We start from the raw sequence: 27,964 nt of genomic DNA on the forward strand, positions 1-27,964 counted from the left end.
ATAAACTTGGAATTATTTTCATTACAATATATCTTGTAGATAGATTGTACGTTCCAAATAACTTAGTGCCAAATATTAGGCCGAAATAGGGTCGTTTCATTTTTATTGTAATCACAATTAAATATGTTCATTTATATTTGTATAGCTCGTTTTAATCATTACCATTCCACGTTATGCTGATAATGAGATCGTGTCATATGTTTTATTGTTCGACATAACATATTCATAACTTTGTATTCGTTTTTAAGTTTGTGTTATTTTGACGAGTCATTTGAAGTGTTTGTCCCGTGTTCGTTGTCCTAGGATAACCAGATAGTTAGATAGAAATTGCTCTTTAGCGATAAGACCACCTGTTTTCTGCCTTTATCATTAATCTATTGTTTTTCCTTAAGTTGTATATTTTACTGAGGTGTGCCGATAAAGATTATTCTGTCTATCTATTTACCTACAAGTAACAATCATTAATACGGGTGCAAATTTAATTTGGGTTTTTAATTGGTACCTAACTCAGCAATTGGTAAATGAGCAAAGAGGCAAGGCTGAAATACCAATTCTTCTTTAGGTATATAGACCACCTGCGGGCAGTGGCGTAGCTAGGGGGGGCGGCGGGGGCGGTCCGCCCCGGGTGTCATCCATTTAGGGGTGACACCCGACCGTGAACATCAGTAGTGCCACCTACAAAAATTCGTAAAATCATGTACTTAAACTGAAAGCGATGGAGTAAATCCTGAGCTATTTAACATAAATTACAATTACTCTATTCAAATATATTTTACAATTTTGATTGAATTTTGGGGTGACACCCACAATTTCCGCACCGGGTGCCACCCATGCTAGCTACGCCACTGCCTGCGGGAATACATTATAATTACTCAAATGGTGTGCTCACATGCACGCAATGTTCGCGAACTTTTAGTAACAAGATCGGCTACATCAGCCACTTGCGAGCACACCAGAGACAGCGACGGAGTTGATAGCAGTCGCCGTGGCCGAATCGGCCGTGGAGTTATTATTATTATTATGGTAACGTGTATGCCCAATACACCATACGATGACGTAGTTTAGAGGAAGTTTCCTTGCAAGATCCACCGCCTTGTGTACTTGTAATACCTAGTGACTTTATTATAGTTCGGCCAGCAGTTGCTGTCAATAAAAAAGACAAATTCAAAAATCTCCGTCTTTGTCGACTTCCCACGTAATATTTCTTGAATTTCTTTAGCTGGCCGTATTATAATTGTACCTATATGTGCTCTACAAATTTTAAACCCATTTATTTGCACTGAAAACATTCTGATGACTCGTTTTGGTAACACTGTAATGGTATTAGATTATCAGAGGTAACCTGCAGGGGTGCTAAGTACTTAAATTAGACCATCAATATATATTGATATCCCCAGTTTCTGTATTTGAAGTATTGGCGCGGTGCATGCCTCAACTGTCATTATTGTCATTAAATATTAGGTATTACAGGCTGTTACTTTACGAACTTACTTACAGCCTGGCAAAAAAGAGTATAAAATAAAAAGTGGCAACACTGTAGTGTCGTCCCTTTCAAATCAATATATATAAGAGAACGGGACGACACTACAGTGTTGCCACTTTTTAATTTCTACTCTTTTTTGCCAGGCTGTAAGTATACAGGTTTTGTCATGCATCCAGTCAATAAAACGTGGATTTGTCAGTTCATTGTATTGATATTATCTAATTTATAAATAGTGTTGTAAATAATTTATTAACAACTGAATAAATGATAAATAAATATTATAAATAACATGTTAATAGAGAACAATTTAATGTAAATAATAGAATATTAAATTTAATATCAGATATAACACTGGTTTTATTTGGTACCCTATTATTGAATAACCTTTCTGGGCCTACAAACTGCAGCACTCCTAACTGGACATCGGTGGATCTTATTACAAAATGCATAAGGTCCATTGATGTACCTACAGTTGACAGTGTGGGCGATGGTACAGTCAACGGTAAAAATATGGGTGTACAAATCATTTCAAAAATATGTCCCATAACTCTTATGTCAGTGAAATAAGAACTATGGGACATATTTTTGAGTAAGTTGTCTACACCCATATTTTTACCGTTGACTGTACAACACCCTTTCATTATTATCACGACATCAACGTCGTGTTACGCAAATATTGATGCAAAAACATCTGAATCCGCAATAATATTGACATTATCACTATAAGTACCTACTTTATACTTATCAATAGGTACCTATTGATTAATTATGACGGCCCAGGAAGCCGGGCAATCCAGGCATGGCTCAAAATATTTTAAAAATTCTATTACCTATAGACGGTCAAGCAAATCTTGTCAGTAGAAAAAGGCGCGAAATTCAAATTTTCTATGAGACGATCTCCCTTCGTGCCTACTTTTTTCAAATTTGCCGCCTTTTTCTACTGACAAGATCTGCTTGACCAAGTATACCTCTATGTATTAAGATTACCAACTGTGGCATAGCGTAGAATAACTAGGGAGAGAGAGTCACGGGTACTGCCAAATATGTACGCCCTCAGGCGGCACATGAAAGGATGCCGCCAACTCCGCATTTAAAAAATATTATAGGTAAGTACAGTAGGTTGGATATTGATCGAAAATGTGATTTTCACAAGCAACAACTTCAAAAACGGATATTACTAGTTAAAAATGTGTTATAATGTGTTAGTGAACTGTGGTCATAGGCTACAACATAGAAGGTAGGATCGCATAGAAGTGGTATACGCGTGCCTCCGTGAGGGACGAAACATACGCAAATGCGACACTGTGATTGGTCGAATTCATTTGTTGCCCACCATTCACCATACTAATAAAAAGGTGGGGAACAAACAAAAAGTGAGACTGTGACAAGGACAAGCAATAATACCGCTTTCTCTGCTACTCCTACTGAAAGATACATAAGACTATCCCGTTCTGTCAGTTACCCCCACCACTCATGCCAGATCCAGGTATATCCTAGATTCATGGGCTACAATAAATAAAACTAGATATTATTTTAGTAACAATATTTAAAAACAGATGGCTCTGCATGTAAGATAGAAGGCGCTATCGTTTGTTATTTACATAAATAATAATCCACTATGGACAATTAATGAAGATCCTAATTACTTTTGACTTTTTGGGACTGTTCTTATTAATACCAGTAAGAATGGTTAATTATAAGGAGGACATAAGTTATAGCACAGAATAAATAATAGTACTAAGTACAGAAGACTCACTCTCTAACAAAACGCGTCTATTACGATCAGCACAGATATGGCCGCTAGGTGGCGACAGCGCCACGCGCGGCTTATAGCAAACCCCAAAATTGGGGCCGAACGGATGTACTTTTAGCTACCTGTAGCAAAGCGACGAAATGGCGGAGTGAGACACGCCTGGTTATAGGAGTATGTCATACTCCGCATACTCGTACGTATAATTACTATTGGATTTCCTCCATACTTCCATACTCATAGCATTAATGCGAAAGTGTGCGACTTATTAGAGTTACACCAAGAAAAGTCTGCAGCGGTTTTGATAGCCCATGCAGTGCAAGTGTTATTTTAAACGTCAAACTTTATATGAAACTATGACGTATAAAGTATAAATAACACTGGCTATGGGTTGGGCTGGGCTAAGGCGTGGGCTATCAAAATCGTAGCAGACTTTTCTTGGTCTAACTCTATAAGCGATTACCTGCAGAAATAAGGACGAAAACATCTGACAGAGTCAGACCAAGAACAGTATGAGGATTTGATAGGCCACGCAGTACAAGTGTTATTTCTTATCTTATCTTATTTATACGTCATAATTTCATAGAAGTTTGACGTTTAAAATACCACTTGCACTGCGTGGGCTATCAAATCCGCTGTAGACTTTTCTTAGTCTGACTCTATAACCTTCGGTCAACACCGGGAAGAGAGACGGCATTTGTACTATTTCCCCTCTGCCACAGCCCTCTGCCGAAGCATCTAGATAGAGTTAGACCAAGAAAAGTGTGCAGCGGTTTTGATAGTCCACGCAGTGCAAGTGTCATTTTAAACGTCAAACTTGTATGAAAGTATGACGTGTAAAATAACACTTGCCCTGCGTAGGCTATCAAAATCGCTGCAGACTTTTATTGGTGCGACATATTCAAGCGTCGATTGAGAAACTTTTTAATGGACAACCCATTATTGAAACTGGCAACACCTTGTTATCTCAAAAAAAAAGTGACAGCTTGCCATTGACAGTTGGCAATTTGGCATCTAAAGGGAGCGAAAACAGCCAAATCACAGAAAAATCTGTCCTACTTTTCGAAAAAAGCTTGTTTACCGCGTGTGACGCCATTATAAGCTCGTACAATATGCCGTCAATGAAAGTGGAAGGTGACAGTGACGGGGATGGTGACTTGTCTGGTGGTGAAACCGAGAGGTCCGGAGGATCCTCCCGGGGTCCCGACAGGGACTCCAGTGCCGAGGAGGCCGACGAGCCGGACTCCGATGACTCCTCCGAGATGGATGAGAGCGAGTGCGAGCGCCGGAGAAACGAGTGCCTGGACAATTTAGGTTGGTATTTTGAGGTTATGTTTACTAACAACTGATTATGTTTTGGATATAAACAGTTGTGTTTTTCATGAATTATTAAAGCTTTCGCGAATAAAATACAGATTTTATACTAGCACGGACCTACAAGGACCCGGGTATGTCCTTAAACGACGTCCAAGACCACCGGTGGACGGGCAGCAGCGTCCCTCAAATTCGGTGTACTCGACTGCGATCGCCGTCCCGCCTGCCAAGCGTGGCGATTATGGCATTCACCCCCCAAAAAAGGGGGAGGGAAGGCCTATGTTCAGCAGTGGACATCTTATGGCTGAGATGATACTAGCACGATACTTGTTTAATTAATGGATGGATAGGATCTTGGTTAATTAATGTGTCTTATAGTATGATTTTAGATACATAGCAATATGTAGATGTAGTGACAATATAGTACATAGCAATATAGTTTCTAGGCTTCCGTACCCAAAGGGTAAAAACGCGACCCTATTACTAAGACTGTGCTGTCCGTCTGTCCGTCCGTCTGTCTGTCTGTCACCAGGCTGTAACTCATGAAACGTGATAGCTAGGCAGTTGAAATTTTCACAGATGATGTGTTTCTGTTGCCGGTGTAGCAATAAATACTAAAATCAAAATAAAATAAATATTTAAGTGGGGCTCCCATACAACAAACGTGATTTTTTTGCCGTTTTTTGGGTAATGCGCGAGTCTGACTCGCACTTGGCTGGATTTTTGATGTATTTGACCAGTCCTATTGATTTATATTGATGATATCATAAAAACAGCAGGAATAAGTTGGATGAATACAGGAAATGGCAGGGAAATATGGAAAAAAATGGAGGAGGCTTTTACCCTTAGAGGGGCCACGTAAAAAAGCCAAGGATATAGTTAAAAGTAAAGTTGTATACTAAAAATACATCGTTAAATTGCTTTATATTGGTAATTTTCTTACTGAGCACTTTTAATTTGTTAGTATGTACTTACCTACTTATTCTTCTCATTTCACAGTTTATATTAGGTTCAATCAAAGTATTTTAACTATAATTTTTTTAAAGTATTTCCTTTCACATTAACATGCTTATAAGATTTATTAATAGGGATATTTTAAGCAATTCCTGAGTGTGGAGAAAGAGTTTTCGTTAATTCTACTAAAATAAATGTAACAGTAAAACCCACTTTTAATTTATATTAAGCAAAGTGCTGCTTGCTGCCATGCCATTTTGCGATCAAAGAATGAAACTGTACCTTTCACGATTTTTACACATGATTAAATTGTACAACGGGACTTAATCGCGTATTTAAGTTTTAAGATTTACCTCCGACGTTTCGAGGACGGTGTTATCCCTGTGGTCTCATAGAAGACTTAAAAAAAAACTTAGATAAATCATAAAACTTAAATACGCGATTAAGTCCCGTTGTACAATTTAATAATGTGAAACTATACCTACCTAGATTTTTGCATATTTTTCCATTCCAATATTAGAAATTAATTTACTCATACATATCTCTTTTTATTTATCTTATAAAACTTTTCTTTTACAGGACACTTTCTTTGCTGTCCTGATTTATTTTAGACCAAATTTCCTTTTTAAAAGCGATTTTCTTAGTGTATCTAAGCAAAATACTGGCTGTCTCTCTCTATATTAGGATCTATCTATCTACCCTCAAGCATGTAACCCAGTGATTGAGGTCTCCAAATCCAACTTTTACCATTTACCTGACCACACTTTTTAACCATTTCAGCAAACCTCGAGCGTCAGTTCACCGTGCTACGCGAGCAGCTGTACTCGGAGCGCATGAAACATGTAGAGTACCAGCTCACCGAGGTCAGGGGCGGGCGCTCGCAGGAGTACCTCGGGCCTCTGCGCCGTCTGCAGGACAACATGAGAGTCAGGTACTTGACACAGTTCACCGTGCTACGCGAGCAGTTGTACTCGGAGCGCATGAAACATGTAGAGTACCAGCTCACCGAGGTCAGGGGCGGGCGCTCGCAGGAGTACCTCGGGCCTCTGCGGCGTCTGCAGGATAACATGAGAGTCAGGTACCTTACAGAGGACATAAAACAGGGTGGGAGTAATTATTAGTATTATTACTTCTCACTTGTATAGTAATGTACTATTACAGTACATATGGTCCTATTTTCCCGCACTAGTGCGTAAAATAGCAATTTTCGTGTGTATGTCAAAAGTTTAAAGGGCAATTCCTATTTTACGCACTTATATCGTAAATAACTATTACAGTGGGTAAAACTTTACCGCACTAGTGTGTTAAATTGATAATTAGCACATTACGTGACTATGTCGAAAATTTAAAGGAAAATTTTTATGTACTGTAAAACGAAGTACGATACATGTGCGAATAAGTTATTTGCACCAATTGAATAGGATATAGGATAGTCGCTTTTGCTTTGTTACCTTAAATTTTCAAACAACGCGAATTCAACTCTATTTCCTACGCTATAGGTTCACAATTCAGTGGCAAATTTAGGATTATTCATTTGTATGGCTGGGCCTTAGAAGAGTTTTCTTGCAGGATCGAGGTGGCGGGCATCCTGAAGCAGATGCGCATAGAGAACATCAAACATAAGTACGAGGCGGAGGAGCAGGCGGCGCAGCAGCATTTTAAGGTAAGGTCACTCTCTTTACATAGAACAGTAGGCCCCGTCTTTTTCTAACAGTATTATTTAAAGAGGGACTTGCGAAGCGCTGGTGGCCTAGCGAAAAGAGCGTGCGACTTTCAATCCGGAGATCGCGGGTTCAAACCCCGGCTCGAACCGATGAGTTTTTCGGAACTTATCTACGAAATATCATTTGATATTTACCACTCGCTTTTCGGTGAAGGAAGACATCGTGAGGAAACCGGACTAATCCTATTAAGGCCTAGTGTCCGCTTTGGGTTGGAAGGTCAGATGGCAGTCGGTTTTCGTAAAAGCTAGTGCCTACGTCAATTCTTGGGATTAGTTGTCCAGCGGACCCCAGGCTCCCATGAGTCGTGGCAAAAATGCCGGGATAAAGCGTGGAAAATGATGATTATTTAAAGAGGGGGACGGGTAATCTGTGCTCTTGTCGGTGGAGCAATCTCCAACTCGTCCAATTACTGGCCACCTTAAATTAAAAATGAATTCTATCACCATAAACAGAATTCATTTTAGTATAAGGCTTCAATAACATGCCAGCTTTCAATAACTAGCCACTTTATAATAAACTGTAAGATTCATTAAAATTACTAATTATTACAAACAGATTTAATAAAATAAAAAGTTGAATAATCATTGGTAATCTATAATTTAATCAATTTAAAAGTAACGTGATTGATAGTTGACCTTTGTAAATAGAAGGTAGTTGGAAGAAAGAATAAAAGACGACTGGCATGGCGGTTAACGGGCATTCGGTTACGGGCAGAGGTGAAGGGAGGACGATTGTGAAGTGAGAGGATTGGAGATTGAACTGTAACGGAATATTGTGATCAAGAAATATATTGCTGTTATGAAAGAAGGAATTTTTATTATAAAAGTGAATTCTGTTTACGAGTAATATACGTAATACAGGTGAATAGAATTCATTTTTAGTTAAGGGTGGCTAGTTACTGACGAATTATTTCAAAAATTAGCATTTGGCCGTGTTACAACGATTTTCGAGTGACAAAATCGAGCGATTGTAATTCAAATATCGCCCCCCAGGGTCCTAGCCAAAATGACAATCGTTGATAGAAAACGCCAAACGAAACTTAAATCATCATCTTTCTCGCGTTATCCCGGAATAAGTTGCATGCATTTAGGAGCAGTAAACTTCAAGAGGAATCCTCCAGGAAACATCCGAGAACCCTTATTTAAGTTTTCGTTCCTATTTATTCCTACTTATACCCCTACGTTCCTAGTTATGTCCCTAGTTAACACATTCATTACCACTAAGTGCTACGGGTTACGCTCGTAGCGCGTAGCCACGGTTTCGCCGTATGTAGCGCGTAATCGCTACGAACAGTGTACCCGACAGTCGGGTTCTTGGTGTTGAATGTGTTAATCCTTTAACCTGAAATTCATGCAATCTTGATGTGTGTTCATCATTAATTCCATAATCACTACACCTTATAAAAGTTATAAAACAAAGTCCCCCGCCGCATCTGTCTGTTTGTGTGTTTGTATGTTCGCGATAAACTCAAAATTACTGAACGGATTTTCATGCGATTTTCACCTATCAATAGAGTGATTCTTGAGGAAGGTTTAGGTGTATTTTTTAATTACAAATATATCAAGTTAGAACATCATTTACGAATAGACAATGTTACACCGGTTATAAAGTAATCATTTTATTATTCTCCTGTATTCATTTTAACTCTCAGTTTAGGTTTTCATATAAAATTAAAATATAAAAACACATAAAAATACATATAAACACATTATAAAAAACCTAACCTATTTTATTTATTATTAATGTGGCGATACGTGTACAGGGTGTCCCAGAAGTACCACGTCACAGTGACACCGGAGGTAGGTCCACTCAAGAGGACCCTAACCAGCCTGACCCCAGTAAAACTTTCGGTTTTCGAGTTAGTTTCATTTTCATTTTTTCATTTTCATGAATAGTTAATTTAGTAGTGCGTAGTGTTATTTTGTCAGTAACTTAAACGGTATACTCATAGTATTCATGATTTCATACGAATAAAAAGACGAGAAGAGGACAAGAGAATTTAAAGAGTTTTCCAAATCGATGGTGGTACTAAAAATGTCAAAACAAAGGGCAAAATCATGCAACTTTGAATGGGGTCATGTTAGGCTGGCTAAGGTCCTCGTGAGTTGACCTACCTCCGGTGTCACTGTGACGTGGTAGTTCTGGGACATCCTGTATAGCAATGGAAAGAAAGTTGAACACCTTCGATGCGGCAATTACCTAGTAATTCATTCAGATTGTGTCAAATCGTATGAAAATACTGTCTCATGAAATTTCACATTTCCACGTACCTTATGGCAGCTGGCGCTCACGTCGCAATCGTCGCATAGCGGCGCAATAATATTGGAGCGGCGTTAATAATAGCGTAAGCGCCAACCGCCATAGCCACTTGACCGTCCGACGATAGCATAGTATCCGAAAAAAATATGCTCTTAACCGTCCGCGGAAACCTTACTATCCAAAGGAGTGGAAGAAAGAATTGATTTCAGAGCCATCTAACGGAATATTTCGGCATTATTTACTAATTCTCTTGACGCGACAACGTAGCCTAACTAAATAGTTGGCTCTAAAAAATTTTGATGGCAGTGTAGTCATAATTTTTGTAGAAAATTGTGAATGTGCTGCGCGGGGCGTGCGTTGCTGAAAAAACCCGGACGGTTGACAGGAAAACAGTCTCGCGGGCCGGACGGTTCAGTGGATAAGGTACCTTTACCCGTGGGACGTCGCAAATAGTATAAACTCCTATTGGTTGCTTTTCAACTCTCTCCACATCCTTTCCTACTTTCCCTCACCCTTTTCAGATCGGCGAGTCTTCAAAAGGTAAGTGAATTTTTCACATCTTGTATAAATTTTAATGTTTTACAATAGAATATTTTTAAAATTGATTTTAATTCATCTTTCTATGAAAATATTCTCTTCTTCATGTTAAAATGTTGTTTTGTTAAACGAAATAACGAAATAAACAATATGTTTATAAATTGTAAATACAGATGTCAATCACAAAAAAATGAAAAAATCAACGACGATCAACTCTGGCCAAACTCTTATTTATATATAGGTTGTAATAACTAATGTGGTACGTCCCACAATAAAAAAAGCGGCCAAGTGCGAGTCGGACTCGCCCATGAAGAGTTCCGTAGCAGCAAGTAAAATAATAAAATTGTGGTTTATGATTTATGACCAATTTTATGATATGATGACCTTATGTAATTTTTCCATACTTTTATTATTGTTATTTTTTTATGTTATATTTATTTTGTATTTTGAACTTAGGTGTAAGAAATGTAATGACTTAGGCTAGTCCTGTAAAGTTGCATTTTGTTTTTAAATAAATAAATTGAAATTGAATTGAAATGACGTATTAAAAAAAACTACTTACTAGATCTCGTTCAAACCAATTTTAGGTGGAAGTTTGCATGGTACATCATATATTTTTTTTAGTTTTATCAATCTCTTATTTTAGAAGTTACAGGGGGGGGGAGCACATTTTACCACTTTGGAAGTGTCTCTCGCGCAAACTATTCAGTTTAGAAAAAAATGATATTATAAACCTCAATATCATTTTTGAAGACCTATCCATAGATACCCCACACGTATGGGTTTGATGAAAAAAATAATTGAGTTTCAGTTCTAAGTATAGGGAACCCTCAAAATTTATTGTTTTTTTTTCTATTTTTGTGTGAAAATCTTAATGCGGTTCACAGAATACATCTACTTACCAAGTTTCAACAGTATAGTTCTTATAGTTTCGGAAAAAAGTGGCTGTGACATACGGACGGACAGACAGACAGACATGACGAATCTATAAGGGTTCGGTTTTTGGCATTTGGCTACGGAACCCTAAAAAGGAAAAACATAACGTTTAAACGATCTGTTCTCTAATATGAGCGAAGGAAGATTGAACTACATTGAATTTTGTTGTCATTTGAGCCATTGATTAGATTAGATACACCGCATTCATTGTGTTTGCAAACCGTATAAAATATTTATTGCCACATTTTCCTTGTAACCCGAAACCCCAATTCGCTCGACCTCAATATTGTCAATAATGAACTGGCAATGTCAATATCGCAATCTTGACCGAGTGCTACGGGCTACGGGCTACGCGGCCTACGGCGTAGCAACCTAGGCCTAAACCCATCTAGTTGCAATAGTTACCGCACGCTAGCTAGCGCTGCACGTAGTACCGCGGCGCGCCGACAGATGGCGCTAGTGGTATCCAAATGTTGAACTAACCTAGTTTATCGGATGTTATCTCAACTTTTTTTTGCTAAATATTTGCAATTGATATGTGAAGATGATTTCTAGTTTGCGTTTATATTACATTGTAATGTAAGTTTAAACGTATATAACGTATTGACATGTAATTTTCTACATGTCATATAAAATATTTGTGTTATTGATATGACCTTTTACTTTAGCGCTCTCGCGGCCTTGTCGTGGCAATTCTAAGTTTTCTGTTCGTCTATTGTTTAGACAATTTGTTTTATTTACCTACCAACTTTGTATAACTTTGGTTATTTTTATTAAACAAAGTATTATATGTTCTAGAAGTGACAAAGAGGCCTTGTTTGAAACATAGTTGGCCGATGAATGTGTTATCGTTGGCTACCTGCCACGAGTCAAAGTCTGCGCAACTCAATATAGGCCTCGTGTACTGTCGGCCGCAATGTTTCAACATAGGTACTAACATAATACATAATATATGTACAGTCGCCATCAGATATATCGGAGCAGCCAAGGTGTTCACAATATCTGAACACGCACTCTAACGCCCTGACAATAGAGGCGTGCTCAGATATTTGTGAACACCTTGGCCGCTCCGATATATCTGATGGCGACTGTACCTACTAAAAAGTGTATTGCACAAATGAGTTAATCATATTGTTTCAATGGGATAAAAAGAAAAAAGAAAACGTGTCGAAAAAATGTAAATATATTGTCATTGTGTTATGTTCATAGCCCGGTTTTTCGTTGACTAAAACGTACAGTCGCCATCAGATATATCTGAGCGGCCAAGGTGCTCACAAATATCTGAACACGCCTCTATTGTCAAGGCGTTAAGTTCGTGTTCAGATTTTGTGACCACCTTGGCCGCTCAGATATATCCGATGGCGACTACCAGTGCTGGTGATTCATTAAAAGTCTACTCAACTATTATCGATATCTATAGCAAGAAATTTCATCCATGAAGTAACAAATATAAATTAAAAGTGTTAGTTCTTTTACCTCGAAGAGGTTTGCAAGTATATAATATTTATTATTTGTACCTCCATTTTGGATTTCACGGGCCTATAAATCCCGGTCTTTTGATAGGCTTGCGTATGAAGATAGAGGCCCTTAGGAGAGCTTTAATGGCATGTAGAATTTATTATGTAGGTATTCAATGTAATATTTATTATTAATACATTTGTAAATATCTGACATTGACTAAACATTCTGCCAACAGTTAAAAATAAATCGTAAAATGTTAATAATAACAGCTTCAAGGACATTTAGCGGTCATTAAAGTTATCAGATCAGCCTTTGCTCGGTTTTTGATAAGACAATATTTGTGGCATAGGCATTATCTTGACAAGACAACAAGTTTTCGTTGAAAAATTACGTACGTTTTATTCACCACGCTATGTCGTTTACAAAAACATCATGCCACAGAAAACTCTATAGATATGTGCTCGTTAAAACCCACGGAAGAACGCAAATAATATAAACATGTTATTTTATCCTCTTAACATAGAAAAATGTGCATGGCGGGACGTTACATGGTAAAAACATGCAGTCGCGGAGTGTCACACGATTTCGCATGATGGACTAATATGCCCTTATAAATAAACAAATATAGGACATTTTTACACGAATTGACTAAGCCCCACGGTAAGCTCAAGACTTGTGGGTACTCAGACAGCGATATATATGTATTATACAATACATGAATACACCAGAAAAACAACTATAACTCAGGAACAAATAACTGTGTCATCACACAAATAAATGGCCTTACCGGGATTCGAACCCGGTACCATCGGCTTCATAGGCAGGGTCACTACCCACTAGACCAGACCGGACCTTAATCTTATAACTTTCTGGATGAGCTTCCAGAAATCATGTGATCAAATTTATCCTATTTTTGACCCCCCCCCCTTTGGTGATTGTAACGCTACCCCCATCTCCCCACGCAAGATCACGTGTATTTTTATGGGTCAACAACTTAGAGGATATAATCAAACGGAGTAGCCATTAACAGGTGTTCCCCTCTGTCGAAGATAGGCGGCCAATGGTCTGTTTGGATTGACGTTTATCTGACATGGCTATTTTTACGTTACGTACTTATACATTTGACGTGTCTCTCCTCCGCAAAAATCAGCACACAATTTTGTACCGAAAGTTACAGACCATGCGGCTCCGTTTGGTTAAGTATATCCCCTGAGGTCACAGGTCAATAATGGTCAAGGTCCATTTTGCGAACTATTTAGATATTAGAAAATTGTTGTCACATTGTTGTTTTTGGCTTTCTCGCTGCTCTCATTATTTTCTTCACATATATTTCGGGGATTTATACTTAAACTTGCATTTTATTTTACGCTTCCCTAATACGTTTAACTAAGTAGTGTTGGTTAAGACTCGAGTCCTTTGAGTCCTCTGCTTCAAGACTCGACTCAATTTTTGAGACTTATAATTTAGTCTAAACTCGAGTTATCTTCAACTTGTTAGAGACCCAAGTCTTTAGTAGAGAGTTGGCCCTTTTTCAGAGAACTTGATTTTTTTATTTAAAAAAAAATCAAAACTCATTGTCTGTATGTAAAATTCGTGAATTAGGTACACATATCATACAATAACGCCTAATTTCTTTACTGTTATTTAGGAAAAACCTATAAAATTGTTAACGCCGTCTTTATTCGGAGACTCGAGTCCATTTGAGTTGCTCTTAAAAAAGACTCAAGAAAGGACTCTTTTTTTAAGAGTCGAGACTCAGGACTCAAAAGACTCAGGAGTTTTTTAAGCGCCGAGTCTCGTAAAAACGAGCTGACTTCTTCAAATTCAGAGTCAGTGGACTCGAGTTCCTACCAACACTACGAGCTACGTTTAAGCACAAAACAGATAGGTACAGAAATCAATCTACATACAAAGTGCGCTCGAGCAACGCACACATAGACACTGCTCACGGATACGATATCTCGGACCGGTTGGGACCACTGCGAGCGCGAGTGCCATCCGCTTGAGACACGCGTCTGTGAACTTTTTTGTGCAATACCTAATCGAGAAACAAAAAAAGTTATTATAACTGTTCAGTGGACGGTTGTTTAAATTCAATATTAAACGGTGAATTGACGTTTTTTAAGCTACTTACCAGTGGTTTCAGAGAGAATGCAAATTTATTATATTACACTTTAAAATATAATAATCGTGCTTATCGCCAATCTCGAAATCATCGCAAGATATTTTCTGTGACAAATTTGTAATATTACAATGACCTTAAAATTAAAATATTTGAGTTATTAATGTTATTATTATTTTTTATTTCCATTCTTCCCGTTTCATCCTCAACAATAAATCAAACAACTAGATACGAGATACGATAAGTACTATAGATACGAGTGCCACTACCACGGTAGTTTTTTGTGCATAAGCCATAGTTGACAACCCTAGAGCGACCGCCGAGCGTAGGTATGAAAAGTAAAGTACATACATGTGATTGACTTCTGTACCTATCTCTTTTGTGGTTTAAGTTTTCTGTACAGGGTGCTTCCTGTAACAGGAGCAATAAATTAAACTAAAGGCTGTACTCCTCAAACTGACCAACATTTGCACTTCCTCTTTTTCATACAAAATAAATATTGCCATCAATGTACGCTGACATCAGTGTGTTTGACGTTACTTGTCACGCTTTTAACATAACAAAATTTGCAATACATTGCGTCTTAGAATAGACTTTAAGGGCCCCCCCACATCTGGCGTCTTTCGAGCGCCGGCGTCTGTCGGCGTCGGTCCAGCGCTATGGAAAATGACGTCGCTGCGCAGTTGCGTCGACGCTGCGTCGACGTTGCGTCGACGTCGGCCATAGAATTGTAGACGCCGACGCTCGAAAGACGCCAGATGTGGGGGGGGCCCTAAAGTGTAATAAAAATCAAACCATGAGTTATTTTCAAAAGTTGCTGAACAAATGTTGGTCAGTTTGAGGAGTACAGCCTACAGTTTAATTTATTGCTCCTGTTACAGAAAACACACTGTATATTATACGTGTGTGTAATATAAGAAATAGCTGTTAGAAGCCTAGAGTCGTCGAATGACCTTGAATAGTCCTTGGCCCACAAAAGACTTCAACGCCGGCCGCTCTCTTCCGCTGTTTGTTTTATTCTAATCTGCTCTTATCTTGGTTTGATTAGAGTTCCGTACCCAAAGGGTAAAACGGGACCCTATTACTAAGACTCCGTTGTCCGTTCGTCCGTCCGTCTGTCACCAGGCTGTATCTCACGAACCGTGATAGCTAGACAGTTGAAATTTTCACAGATGATGTATTTCTGTTGCCGCTATAACAACAAATCCTAAAAAGTACGGAACCCTCGGTGGGTGAGTCCGAATCGCACTTGTCCGGTTTTTATTTATTTAATAAGCTTTTGCCGGCGACTTCGTCTGGAGTTAGTAATTTGGGTAGCATGTTTTTTTTTTTCAATTTGCTTTTATCGATTGCCCCATTCAAAAATCCCCTTTGTTACCTCCTTCAAAATGATTACGGGGTTAAAATGCGAAATTGCATGGAGAAATTATAAACGAATTCATTGATAATGTCGCTATGCTCTTTTGCGGCTGATGGTACCTGGTCGGATTAAAAATAATATTTATACTTCAGTATGACAGGTAATTAAAAAAAATCTCTCAGTCTCTCGGAGTTAATTAATCCTTAAGGCTTAAAATGGCAAGGATTAGCATTATGATATCCAGAAAGTTGTTTGTCAAATTAAATTATCCTGCCCCACCACACCACGCCTTTTAAAAATAATATTGAATTTTAAATTTATGAAGCTAAAATACGGTAAACAATAAAATTATGTAGGCTGTTTCGGAATGTTACTGCTGTTATGCGTTGTCAGACATTATTCCAATCTAAAGGGGCCCATTGAGTGACAGCGGACGGTATCGGACTGTCAGTTAGAACAAAATTTGGACAGTTCCGAACAGCTGACAAGCCGTTACCGTCCGGTTCACAAACTCATCTAGGTATAGGCGGGAATTTCGTCTTTTCTTATTCTTACTTAATTCGTGTAACTGCACGATTCGAACTTTAAGATACGTCAAGTATTACGTTTCTTCAAACAAAAACGTCATTTTGACACTGACATATCTAATCCATATCGTATCTAGACGTAATCTTTGACGTATCTTAAAGTTCGAATCGTGCTGTAAGTCTCAAAGAGATTTATCACTGAAAAGCGGAAGACTTGAATAAAGAGTTTTCCTTTTTGTCAAGTCGTTTAGGGTTAAAGTTATTCTTAAAGTTGACGTCATCCAGCTATTTTCGGTGCAATTCCGACGCAATACGTGGTCTTACTGAACCCTAGTGTAAATTCCATTCGTGACGTACCTACTCGCTTGCGTCTCTGATTCTGTGATCTTCAAAAGTCTTATGTTATCTGCAATGAAGTGGTACGATCGTGATGTACGGGAAACGACAGCAAAATGTCATCAAAATACCATCAATTAGCAAGTTATACCCGGCCATCAGTTATGTACAGTCAACTGTAAAAATTTGGGTGTAGCCAACTTATTCAAAACGATGCCCCATAGTTCGTAATTCGATGACATAAGAGCTATGCGACATATTTTTGAGAAGATTTGTGTATCCATATTTTTACAGTTGACTTAACGTAGTGACAGCACTCGCTGTCCGAGAGCGAAGCCCCACGCCACAAAATCAATACTGCCTAACTTAGTTATGTACTTATTGCTTTTAATGTGAGGCAAGGGCGTCACGGCTCTTCCTGGGCGCCCAAATGGAAGACATGGCCAGTGACGGGTACCGTCAAATGTACCTACTGTGCTCCAAAATTTGCTCCTAAAATAGTTTTTTTAATTTTTATATTGTACTAGGTACGTTGATATTTGATATATGAGTGAATTGTAAGAAAATTGTACATAATTAATCGCAGTTAAGAAACTGTGATTAGTCTTAACCTAATTGATTCATTTGAGTTACGAAAATTAACTATGTAAATTGTATTGTACAGTCAACGGTAAATATATGGGTGTACAAATCATCTCAAAAATATGTCCCATAACTCTTATGTCAGTGAATTAAGAACTATGGGACATATTTTTGAGTAAGTTGTCTACACCCATATATTTACAGTTGACTGTATTGTATTTATTGCACTTCATTCGTACGTATAAGTTAATAGTAATAACACAATGGAATCAATTAACTTTAGACTAACTACAGGTGCTTAACTAGGTATGTACAATTTTTTTGCAATCCACTCGAATCTCAATAACAAATGATTATGAAAATAAAATTATTAGTTAGGGTACATCGCCAATTACTAGCCACCCCCCAATTACTGGCCACTTAATTTGATTTCTATTTATAGGTGAACAAAGTTCATTTTAGTATATAAGGTACGAAAATCCAATTATTAGCCAGTTTTCAATTACTGGCCACCTATTCCAAAAATGAATTCTATTTACAGATAAATAAAACTCATTTTCAGTATAAGGAAAATGGCCAGTAACTGAAATTTATCCACAACCCACTCGTTCAATAACTGGCCGCCTCTTACAAAAATGAGTTCTATTCACCTATACACAGAATTCATTTTAGTATAGGTGGCCAGTAATTGAAAACTGGCTAATAATTGGCGATGTACCCTATAAAAAATTTGAAATTAAAGTATAAGTTTACCCAATGAGTTTTCTTTTGAGATAGCGCTATTTGGCTTAGTGGGGCAGTATATCCGTATATAGTGGACCATCACTACTGTAGGTACGATGTAGTATCACTTAAATGAGGTTGTGATATATTATGTAGCTTTCATATAAATATAAAAATTGTTGGATCACAATTATCCAGCGGGGAGAGAAATGCGCACATTTTACGGTATCATAATATTATTGATTTTATTTAAATTTTCTTATTTCTTTCTTTCAATTCAAACTTAATTATTAAAATTTTATATTACTTACATAGCTTATTTGACATTATCCACAAAATTTCACTCGTCCTATACATGTTTAATGTGAAATTGTAAATGTCATATCAATGACGTTTCAAGATCATGTTTTAATGCCGCTTATCAATAAGAATGAAAATCTTTTACAGCACGTTTTTTTTAAAGATATTTAGGATATTTATATTAAACAAGGTAGCTAACCTATTAGATCAGAGAATGGTAGAAACTTTAGATGCGTGTGATCCGCTACTTATACTTAAGCCGACTACTGACTGATTGACAGTTCCGAACAACTGACCGGACGATATCGGCCGGTCAGTTGTTCGGAACTGTCAATTTTTTGTTCTAACTGACAGGCCGGCTGCCTGTTAGTCAGTGGTCGGCTTTATTTATACGCACTCGTATACGCGAGCGGGATGCACTGAGATTAATAAAAGGTATCGATGCAACACAGGTTTATCTGGTATATAATATAGATAAGCTAGGTATATGTTATGAATTCTAATAAAGCGAGGCAAGGCGAGAATCTGAAGTATGAAACTTTTAATTGGATTACTTCCCAGACTGCTTTATTGAGTTTCCCCAATATTCGTACTCTCGTCAAGTGATGTCTTGCTACTAAATGAAATTTCTTCCCATCCGGAAAATTGGGACAAACCTTAAATTTCCTCTCTCTTAATTTGGGCTGTTTTTAGGGCGCCTCTAGCTGGTGCGCTTGTACGAAGCAAAAAGTCGAGGAGCGCTTTGAAGCCCTCGCAACGCTCAAGATTCCACTTTTTGAGTCACCCGCTACGCTCGTGGTTCAATTTTGGAATCTTTCGATTCGAAGCTCGCCAACAAGAACAAGCGAAATGCACGCACGAATTATAACTAAATAACATCATTTAGATATAATTTTGATACCAAAGTGTACCTTCGAATCGGCTTCCAGCGCGAATAGCTTTTCTTACATATTTCTTGAATATAGGTACTGAAATTGTCTCATATGAATACTAAAAGGGTCTCCAATCCTGTCATAACCCATTGGGGAATCGTATAAGGGAATTAAGTCAGTCCTTTCGAAATATTTAACGGCCGGAACTCCCTATTACTTCCCTACCGCTTTGCACAGTTTTTTCCAATATCAGCTTTTCGCATATTTGGGTCGAAGACGTTTGGATACCTAACTTCCAAAATGCTTGAACATGTCTGTAAGGCCCTTTTTTAGGGTTCCGTACCCAAAGGGTAATTAGGGTTCCGTACCCAAAGGGTAATTAGGGTTCCGTACCCAAAGGGTAAAACGGGACCCTATTACTAAGACTTCGCTGTCCGTCCGTCCGTCCGTCCGTCCGTCCGTCCGTCTGTCACCAGGCTGTATCTCACAAACCGTGATAGCTAGACAGTTGAAATTTTCACAGATGATGTATTTCTGTTGCCGCTATAACAACAAATACTAAAAACAGAATAAAATAAAGATTTAAATGGGGCTCCCATACAACAAACGTGATTTTTGACCAAAGTTAAGCAACGTCGGGAGTGGTCAGTACTTGGATGGGTGACCGTTTCTTTTTGCTTTTTTTTTTGTTTTTTTTTTTGCATTATGGTATGGAACCCTTCGTGCGCGAGTCCAACTCGCACTTGCCCGGTTTTTTTAAGAGGGGAAATGCTTTATACGCATGCCACCCGGCGCGGGGACGGGCCGGGATGGTTATGTGGGACTCCCTGTTGTGGGCTAATGAGACCCCAGGTTTGCCCACTAAAACCCCTCTGTTGCCGCCTCGCTGCTATACGGCGAGGTCCCAGGAACGCCGAAGTACTCTTCCGCAACCTCGCCAGATGTCTGTAAGACCCTGTGGCAATCATCAGTTTAGCACTGACATAAACGCTATATAAAACGTAACTTACTTTCTATGCATCTCGCTCGTACACGCTTATTAGTGCGAGTGAGATGTATAGAAAGTAAATTACGAAGACGTCAGCGTATATGTCAGTTTTTACATTGTCAGTTACTCATGGTATGGGTACAGATCGACGAGCGAATAAAACCGCGGGCTTGCGGGTCGTCGGTAAAACTCGCCGGTGTATCATTGCAATACCGCGGTCTTATGGCTCCTCTACACGATGGGCCAGCGCCGGCAATTCCAAGGGACGCAGCCATGCGGTAGAATGAGATAGCAATATCACTGTCTTCCTCTAACGCATAAATGCGTCCCTTGGAGTGACCGGCGCTGGCCCATCGTGTAGAGGAGCCATTATATACCGATCGATGCATCACAAATATTTCAATTCTGCAGAAAAACTAGTTAGTAACTATAATTACATAACGAGATGATATGTGGCTTTCCATACAAAAGGGTCCTTATGCTTCAAGTAAAATAAGTTCCTTTCCGTCTGAAATTCCACCAGAAATTATAAAAAGGTCCTTATTGCACATGAAGGATAAGGGGTGCCTGTGATGGAAAGCCATAAATCATCATTCTCTTGCCCTTGTCCCATTCACTTGGGGTCGGCGCAGCATGTCTTTCTCTTCCACACCTCTCTGTCGCCCGTCATTTCATCATTCACTTGCGTTCGTTTCATATCATCTCTCACACAGTCCATCCACCTTTTCCTCGGTTTTCCTTTCCTCGTACTTCCCTCCACATTTATTCGTAATACCTTTCTCGTCACATGACTTTCATCCCTCCGCATCACATGCCCGTACCACGCTAGGCGATTTGCCTTACTTTTTCTGTTATTAAAAGCTGCTGATGGCTTTCCACATATTGGTATGATAAATTTAATCGCTTCAAAACGCATGAAAATCTTGCCCGTTCTAATTAACGCATTTACTGCATCTATACTCATAAAATTCCTACCGATATAAACATCGATCTATAACGACGCACATTGTTAAATGCGCCTTTGCTGCACCAAATATAAGGACCATGGAATTGTTCCAAAATTTCCCCACCACACCCATGCTTATAAATAGCTACCCTGTCTGAGAGGGTGCCAAACCTGGTCCTATTCAGGACCAGAAGGTCATAAGCTTAGGATTCTCAAACACACATGAGACCTTTTATTTTGCTGCGAGTTTCTAGCTGGGGTAGGTTTTTAGGGTTCCGTACCTTAAATGGAAAAAACGGAACCCTTATAGGATCACTCGTGCGTCTGTCTGTCTGTCACAGCCTATTTTCTCGGAAAGTACTGGACCAATTAAGTTGAAATTTGGTACACATATGTAAATTAGTGACCCAAAGACGGACATGTAACGTAAACAAATGAATTTTAAACATGGAGGCCACATTTTTGGGGTGTAAATGTGAAAATTAATTTTTTTTTTCAAACTACATATATTGTGTTATATATATCATTTATCGAATTAAAGAGCTCATTTTGTGAATTTCAAATATATTTATTTCATAATTTTAAATTAAATAGGATAGAAGTCATTTAAGAATAAGTTTTTGGCAAAAATTTCATTTTTGGTACAAGCTTTTATCGCTGACTGTACTTTTCTTTCCACAGGCAACTAATGCTCATCGAGACAATTCTAAAAACCCCAAAAAACCTTTACCTACCTATCGATGACAGGAAACTAGAAATAATAACTACTAGAAATGTGCAGTCAAGCGTGAGTCGGACTTAATTTACGGAACCCTTGGAACGCAAGTCCGACTCGCACTTGGCCCGTTTTTTAGACGGGGTGACATGCTGTATTTTGGCAGTGCAACCTTTGCCGTGAATCTGTGTTCATTGTTTGATTTTGTATAAGTACCGACTACTGTTGCATGGGATATTTGGAATCGTAAGAATAAAAACCGTAAACCGAGTCAATAGATTTCTACAAACTTTTACTTATTGCTTTCATGTCAGTAGGTCTTACAATATAATGTAGATAACGTTTCATGAAGTTTGCATGGTAATGTACATCATTTTTTTTTAGTTTAATCATTCTCTTATTTTAGAAGTTACGGGGGGGCGGGGGGCACACATTTTACCACTTTGGATTTTGGAAGTGTCTCTCGCGCAAACTATTCAGTTTAGAAAAAAATGATATTAGAAACCTCAATGTCATTTTTGAAGACCTTTCTTCTATCTACCTGTATAGATACCCCACACGTACGGGTTTGATGAAAAAAAAAAATAAGTTTCAGTTCTAAGTATGGGGGACCCCCAAAATTTATTGTTTTTTTTTTCTATTTTTCACAGAATACATCTATACGTACTTACCAAGTTTCAACAGTATAGTTCTTATAGTCGCTGTGACATACGGACGGACAGACAGACGGACATGACGAATCTATAAGGATTCCGTTTTTTGCCATTTGGCTACGGAACCCTAAAAAGTAAATAATTGACATACAATGTGACGTTTGCTTATCGATAACAGGACTGCCGATGATTTATTTTGTCAATCACTTACAACAAATCGTTCGTCCTAGAAAAATATCTAGGTGTATTAATAAACATTCAATTCTAATATCGAGTTCTGTAACCTGTAATCACTAAAACATCCATAGGTACACTGGTACATACGAGTACATAATACCCAGTGTTTCGTTGCATGTCGCGTACAATGCGCGCGCGCAGGATGTGACGTCACACGAATGGCGGGAGTCAACGACACCGCTGTCCAAACACGACTCGCTTATCATGAGTAGCGATTTATACTAGCCACTTTTATAAATTTATTAACTTTGTCGTATAAATTGGGGACTTTAAGTTAGACAGCTATAGGGTATTAACAAGTAGTACACCTTACAAGTACAAGTAGTATACTTGTAGGAAATTAACATTTATCCTTAAGAGGGCAGTGGAAGACCGCTTCTCCGCACAGACAGTTCCCAGTTTCCTCCCTGGATGTTAACTTAAGCGGCTACCCGAGGTTTTCATCGATTTTTTACAAGTTTTGAATCGTATCTCCTTTTTTGCACTAACTACAGATATAATTATAAGACAAACGGTTATCGGTTTTTCAATCTTTTATCTCCGGTTTTGTCTACCGGATTTTGAAAAATAAAGGGATACTTATTTTTTTATGATTTTTTTAAACATTGTCTTAATAAAAACTTTTTTCGTATCTAGTTTGCAGTGAAGGATCTTACATGTACGAAATCCACATATTTGGGTTCGTCTTTGGCGTCTCGAAAAACGTGTCCAGGGTTTTTATTTTAAACTAATTAACACAAAAGTTATGACCAGAACACCAGTTTTTTAGCCCAAAATTGTTCAACTTTGATGCCAAATATCTCGAACTCGAAGACAGAAGAAAATCGAAGACAATGAGCTTTGAAGTAAATATGGGATACTATATTGCTTAAAGCTGTTGCTGTACATATAGTAAGCTACAAAAAACATTAGAAAACTATTAAAAAAATATTAGAAAACTAAGGGATTCAGATCGAAGGTCATTGGCGTGGGTTTCCCCTTAAGGAAAATATTTTTAGACAACCATAGCTATGCCCCTTCTCTCATCTATTCTAGCTCACGAACCGTGATAGCTAGACAGTTGAAATTTTCACAGATGATACATTTCTGTTGCCGCTATAACGACAAATACTAAAAAGTACGGAAACGGTTTTTTCATTTGAAGCCTAGGTCTTTCTCACTCATGAAATGTTCATACATGTGTTCTTCGTGTTCTGACAGTTATTTTTTTTTTAGTATTTTTATTACTTTATCAAGAAAGTGCCCTCGGAAACTTGAAGGGAAACCCCTGATATTGCAAACGCAACAAGATTTTCTCAATTGGATCTAATAGAACAAAGCCTTGGAAATGCATTTAAGTTCGCGTTCTTCAATACATTTTCCTTCGCTTGGCTGCGGCTTGGTTGGCCTTACAACAGTTTCATCCGTAGTTACACATTAAGAACCGTTAATAGAAATGGGAACTTTTCTCTTGACCTTTTATTTGTTTTATTTATTTATGTTAGGAGAACCAACAGCTTTAAACTTACAATAGACAAAAAGATTAAAACAGGAAGCCAATTACAGGAACTCACAGTTACAAAGTATTAAAGGATCATGCTGAATTTGGCCTACGATTCGATAAGCATGCTATAAATACGATAAATTTAATCATATTTCTTACAATCTCATACATATATTAGACTCTAACGGACACTTGTTAGTAAAGAAAATTAAGTTAAAGAGTAATTAAACCAAATCAACACATCCCACGCCATTACATAGAATCAATGACATTTCATAAATGACGTCCAGAGCCAAACAAAAAAGTATGGCATCAAAATACTTTTTCTCAAACATGCAATGAAATATTGATGTTATGTTCCTTATAATAGGCTGCGAAGTATAACGTTTCAGGTTCGGCTAGGACAAGAGGTATTTAATGGAATTTCATACAAATCTTGCAGGCCTAGGCCGGCAAAGTCCTCTTTTTTAATTTCCATTTCACAGATATTTATGACACAGCATCGTGGCATTCAGCCATTAAAAAAAAAACTAGAGGCAGTATTTGCTTTATGGTTCGTAATGACACTCTGCCACTACGCCTATAAAAAAAAAACAAAAAACAATGTTTGCTAACAATTTGCAGTTTTATTTGTATAAAATCAACATGAACTTAATAAATAATACATTATTAATCAAATTCTGTAATTTTAAATTATAAATTTAACTACACAAATAAATACATTTAAAATATTTCATCTAAACGTTAGCGGTAAAAAGGTCTACTCAAACACGCGTAGTTATTTTTTTAAATTGTAATGGAGGCAAAGTTAAAAAAATTTCATTCTGTATTTCTGTTTTATTGGATTTATGGTGCGTTGTTGATTTTTTTACTTTAATATGAGTCCCGACAAAATAATGAAATTAATTTTAATTGTAATCGTAGGAGTTGGAATTGGCAGCGCAACCAGAATTGATTTTAAATAACTTGCTGCCTCTGCCGCCAAGTCAAAGACGAAGTATCTATATGGTTGCTTATGGCAATTTTATTATTTTAGAATCTAAGAAAAATGGCTTACAGTTTATTAGAAACAGTTTTGTGGCATATTTTAAAGAAATGAAAGTAACTACAAAACCGTGAACATTGTGGAAATTATACTTATTTTCTCCATGCATAAAAAAGCAACGATGTATGTGAAACATGATATCAACATGAAAGACTATGTAAACTTATGTGACGAAAACGACAGTCAGACGGATACAAGGCGAAAAAATCAAAGATACATGAAAATATACGGGTAGTAAGAATACACGACTCGTGTAAAACATACGCGTGATAAAGATATAGGTACGTGTTAGTTATATTTTGGGTGTAGTTTACTTTTAGTTTTTTCTATAAATAAAACTTGGGTTTCGTGGATTTTTTATTTTATTTATTTCATTGCATGTTTGAGAAAAGCACTATACATACCTCGGCGGGAAATGGGGTTGCCCGCGCTCAGACCTATCCGGCCTCGCTTCGCTCGGCCGTCTATATGTCTTCGGCCGGCAACCCCTTTTGTTCCGGCCTCTGTAGTAATGTACTATTCTACGATGTTCCTATTGATGCTAATAACGCTCACTTCAAAGAAAAACATTCATACCACTAACGACATACTGTTTTAAGCACTAAGTATCAAAATTGCAAAAAGAACTGCGATACAGTAAAAACTTTTATTCCAATGAGTTTAACTGTAACATACCCAAATTGACTTACGTCAAAAGTGAATAGCGAACAAATATGGAACGAATAGAGTCGCTATATGTATTGTGTTTTCATATTAATTATTACATATTTATTTGATAGTATTGTATGAAAGCTAGAAGAACACCAATTTACAATTAGCTTCCACCGGCTTTCCCCACGAAGTTGTTTTTTACTTCTTTAAAATTGATTAACTTTTTTAATAAAACCTTAAACCTTTTTAATATTAGGGTATGAATAACACGAAAATAGGTTAAAACTTAAAAATACATTAAAGTAAAAGGAAAAATATATATCTAACTTCTTTTTATAAATTACTTATATGATAAACCTACAAAATAGGAATTCTAACTTCTTTGAAATAAATTAAGTTTAATTATTAAGTGCTTTTTAGGCAAACATTTGTTTTTTGAAACTTTTTTGGAATGGGTTACTTATCGAATTTATTATAAAAATCGCGTGATTGTTACTGTATTTCTTCTCTCTCTGGAATTGAACTAAATATGTTTACTTAAGTGATTGGTTTTACTTTTGAAGCTATAACATTTTTTACTATAAAGCAGCTCTAGCTGTTATAGTCTATTCCGGTTCGCATGCTATGTCTTATTAATTTAAGGAAGTCGTATTAAATATATTATTTTATTAAAAAAAAATTATTAACCTAATACCAATTCATTCGATTTTTATTCCTTGACAACTTTTAAACGCCCAATACCATCGATATGTTTACACTATTTACAGCACCTTATTTCCTTGTAATAAGGCATAATAATATTTAACATGGCCCGATACAAGGCAGAATTCCTAACCTCAAAATCGTAGAGAAATTCCGCTTTTATAATATTCTGGGAAGTGTCCGTGAATTTCTAATAACTATCGGGACTTTCATTTCATGTTTGGAGCCTAACAATATACCACCCATGTTTAGCGAGTGTTGGGCCAAACTTTTATGGGAGCGGAACATCATCCTTTTAAACGAATGCTAGCTCCTACTGTGTGCGTAGTGCGTGTGGTGCATATGCGTACAAAAAGAGTGAGAGAAAAAAAAGCATAATTGAAAATGGCAATAGAAGCCTCACATTAGATCCTAAGTTTTAACACTTAGTTCATTAGCGCCAATCAGCTCGATTCGGGAAATGAATTAGAGATTCACTAGATATGAAATAGTAAAGATATGTGACATTCCACGGCAAAAGGTACCTTATGGCGGCTGGCGCCGCGATTCGGGAAATTAATTAGGGATTGACTAGATACGAAATAATCAAGTTATGTGACGTTCCACGGCAAAAGGTACCTTATGGCGGCTGGCGCTTACGTCGCATAGCGCCGCAATAATATTGGAGCGACGTTAATAATAGCCTAAGCACCAACCGCCTTATGGTACCTTTACCCGTGGGACGTCACATATCTTTACTATATCGTATCTAGTTAATCTCTAATTCATTTCCCGAATCGCACCGAATATCTTTAAATGAGCAATTCTTGTATATTTATTTATATAATTCGGGGATCTCGGAACGGCTGTAATGATTTCATGAAATTTGCTATGTGGGTGTTTTAGTGGGCGAAAAATCGATCTAGCTAGGTCTTACGTCTAGGAAAACGCGCATTTTTGAGATTTTGTATGTTCTCCGAGCAAAACTCGGTCTGTCAGATATTATACATAGATCAAATCTTCAAGCAAATCTTGTCAGCAGAAAAAGTCGCGAGTGTCAAATTTTCTATGAGACGATGTCCCTTCGCGCCTATATTTTTTTTAAATTTGCCGCCTTTTTCTACTGACAAGATCTGTTTGACCAACTATATATGTTTGGTAAATGTTGATATACGGGGAAATGTTCGGCTTGGATTGTTGTAGCAAATAGCAGTACCTAGGGGAACATGAAACTACTGAGGTACTTAGTAAAACAAACAAATTAATTATTGTAGCGGATGGGAACTTGTATGAAAATTCATTAAGTATATGTATATATACTTTAT

General features: G+C 37.5%; 1 protein-coding gene across 1 annotated transcript in view; it reads left to right on the forward strand.

Moving 5' to 3' along the window:
• The first annotated feature begins 4,231 nt into the window (after window positions 1-4,231).
• The window catches only part of LOC134671488 (breast cancer metastasis-suppressor 1-like protein), a 166,449-nt gene continuing 142,716 nt past the window's right edge, over window positions 4,232-27,964 (forward strand). The window contains exons 1-3 of the mRNA XM_063529355.1: window positions 4,232-4,547; window positions 6,282-6,432; window positions 7,071-7,164. Coding sequence (XP_063385425.1) covers window positions 4,346-4,547; window positions 6,282-6,432; window positions 7,071-7,164 — 447 coding nt within the window. The 5' untranslated portion in view covers window positions 4,232-4,345. The remainder of the gene's footprint in view (window positions 4,548-6,281; window positions 6,433-7,070; window positions 7,165-27,964) is intronic.

Source organism: Cydia fagiglandana, chromosome 15 (assembly GCF_963556715.1).
Source record: "Cydia fagiglandana chromosome 15, ilCydFagi1.1, whole genome shotgun sequence".
NCBI classification, from domain to species: domain Eukaryota; kingdom Metazoa; phylum Arthropoda; class Insecta; order Lepidoptera; family Tortricidae; genus Cydia; species Cydia fagiglandana.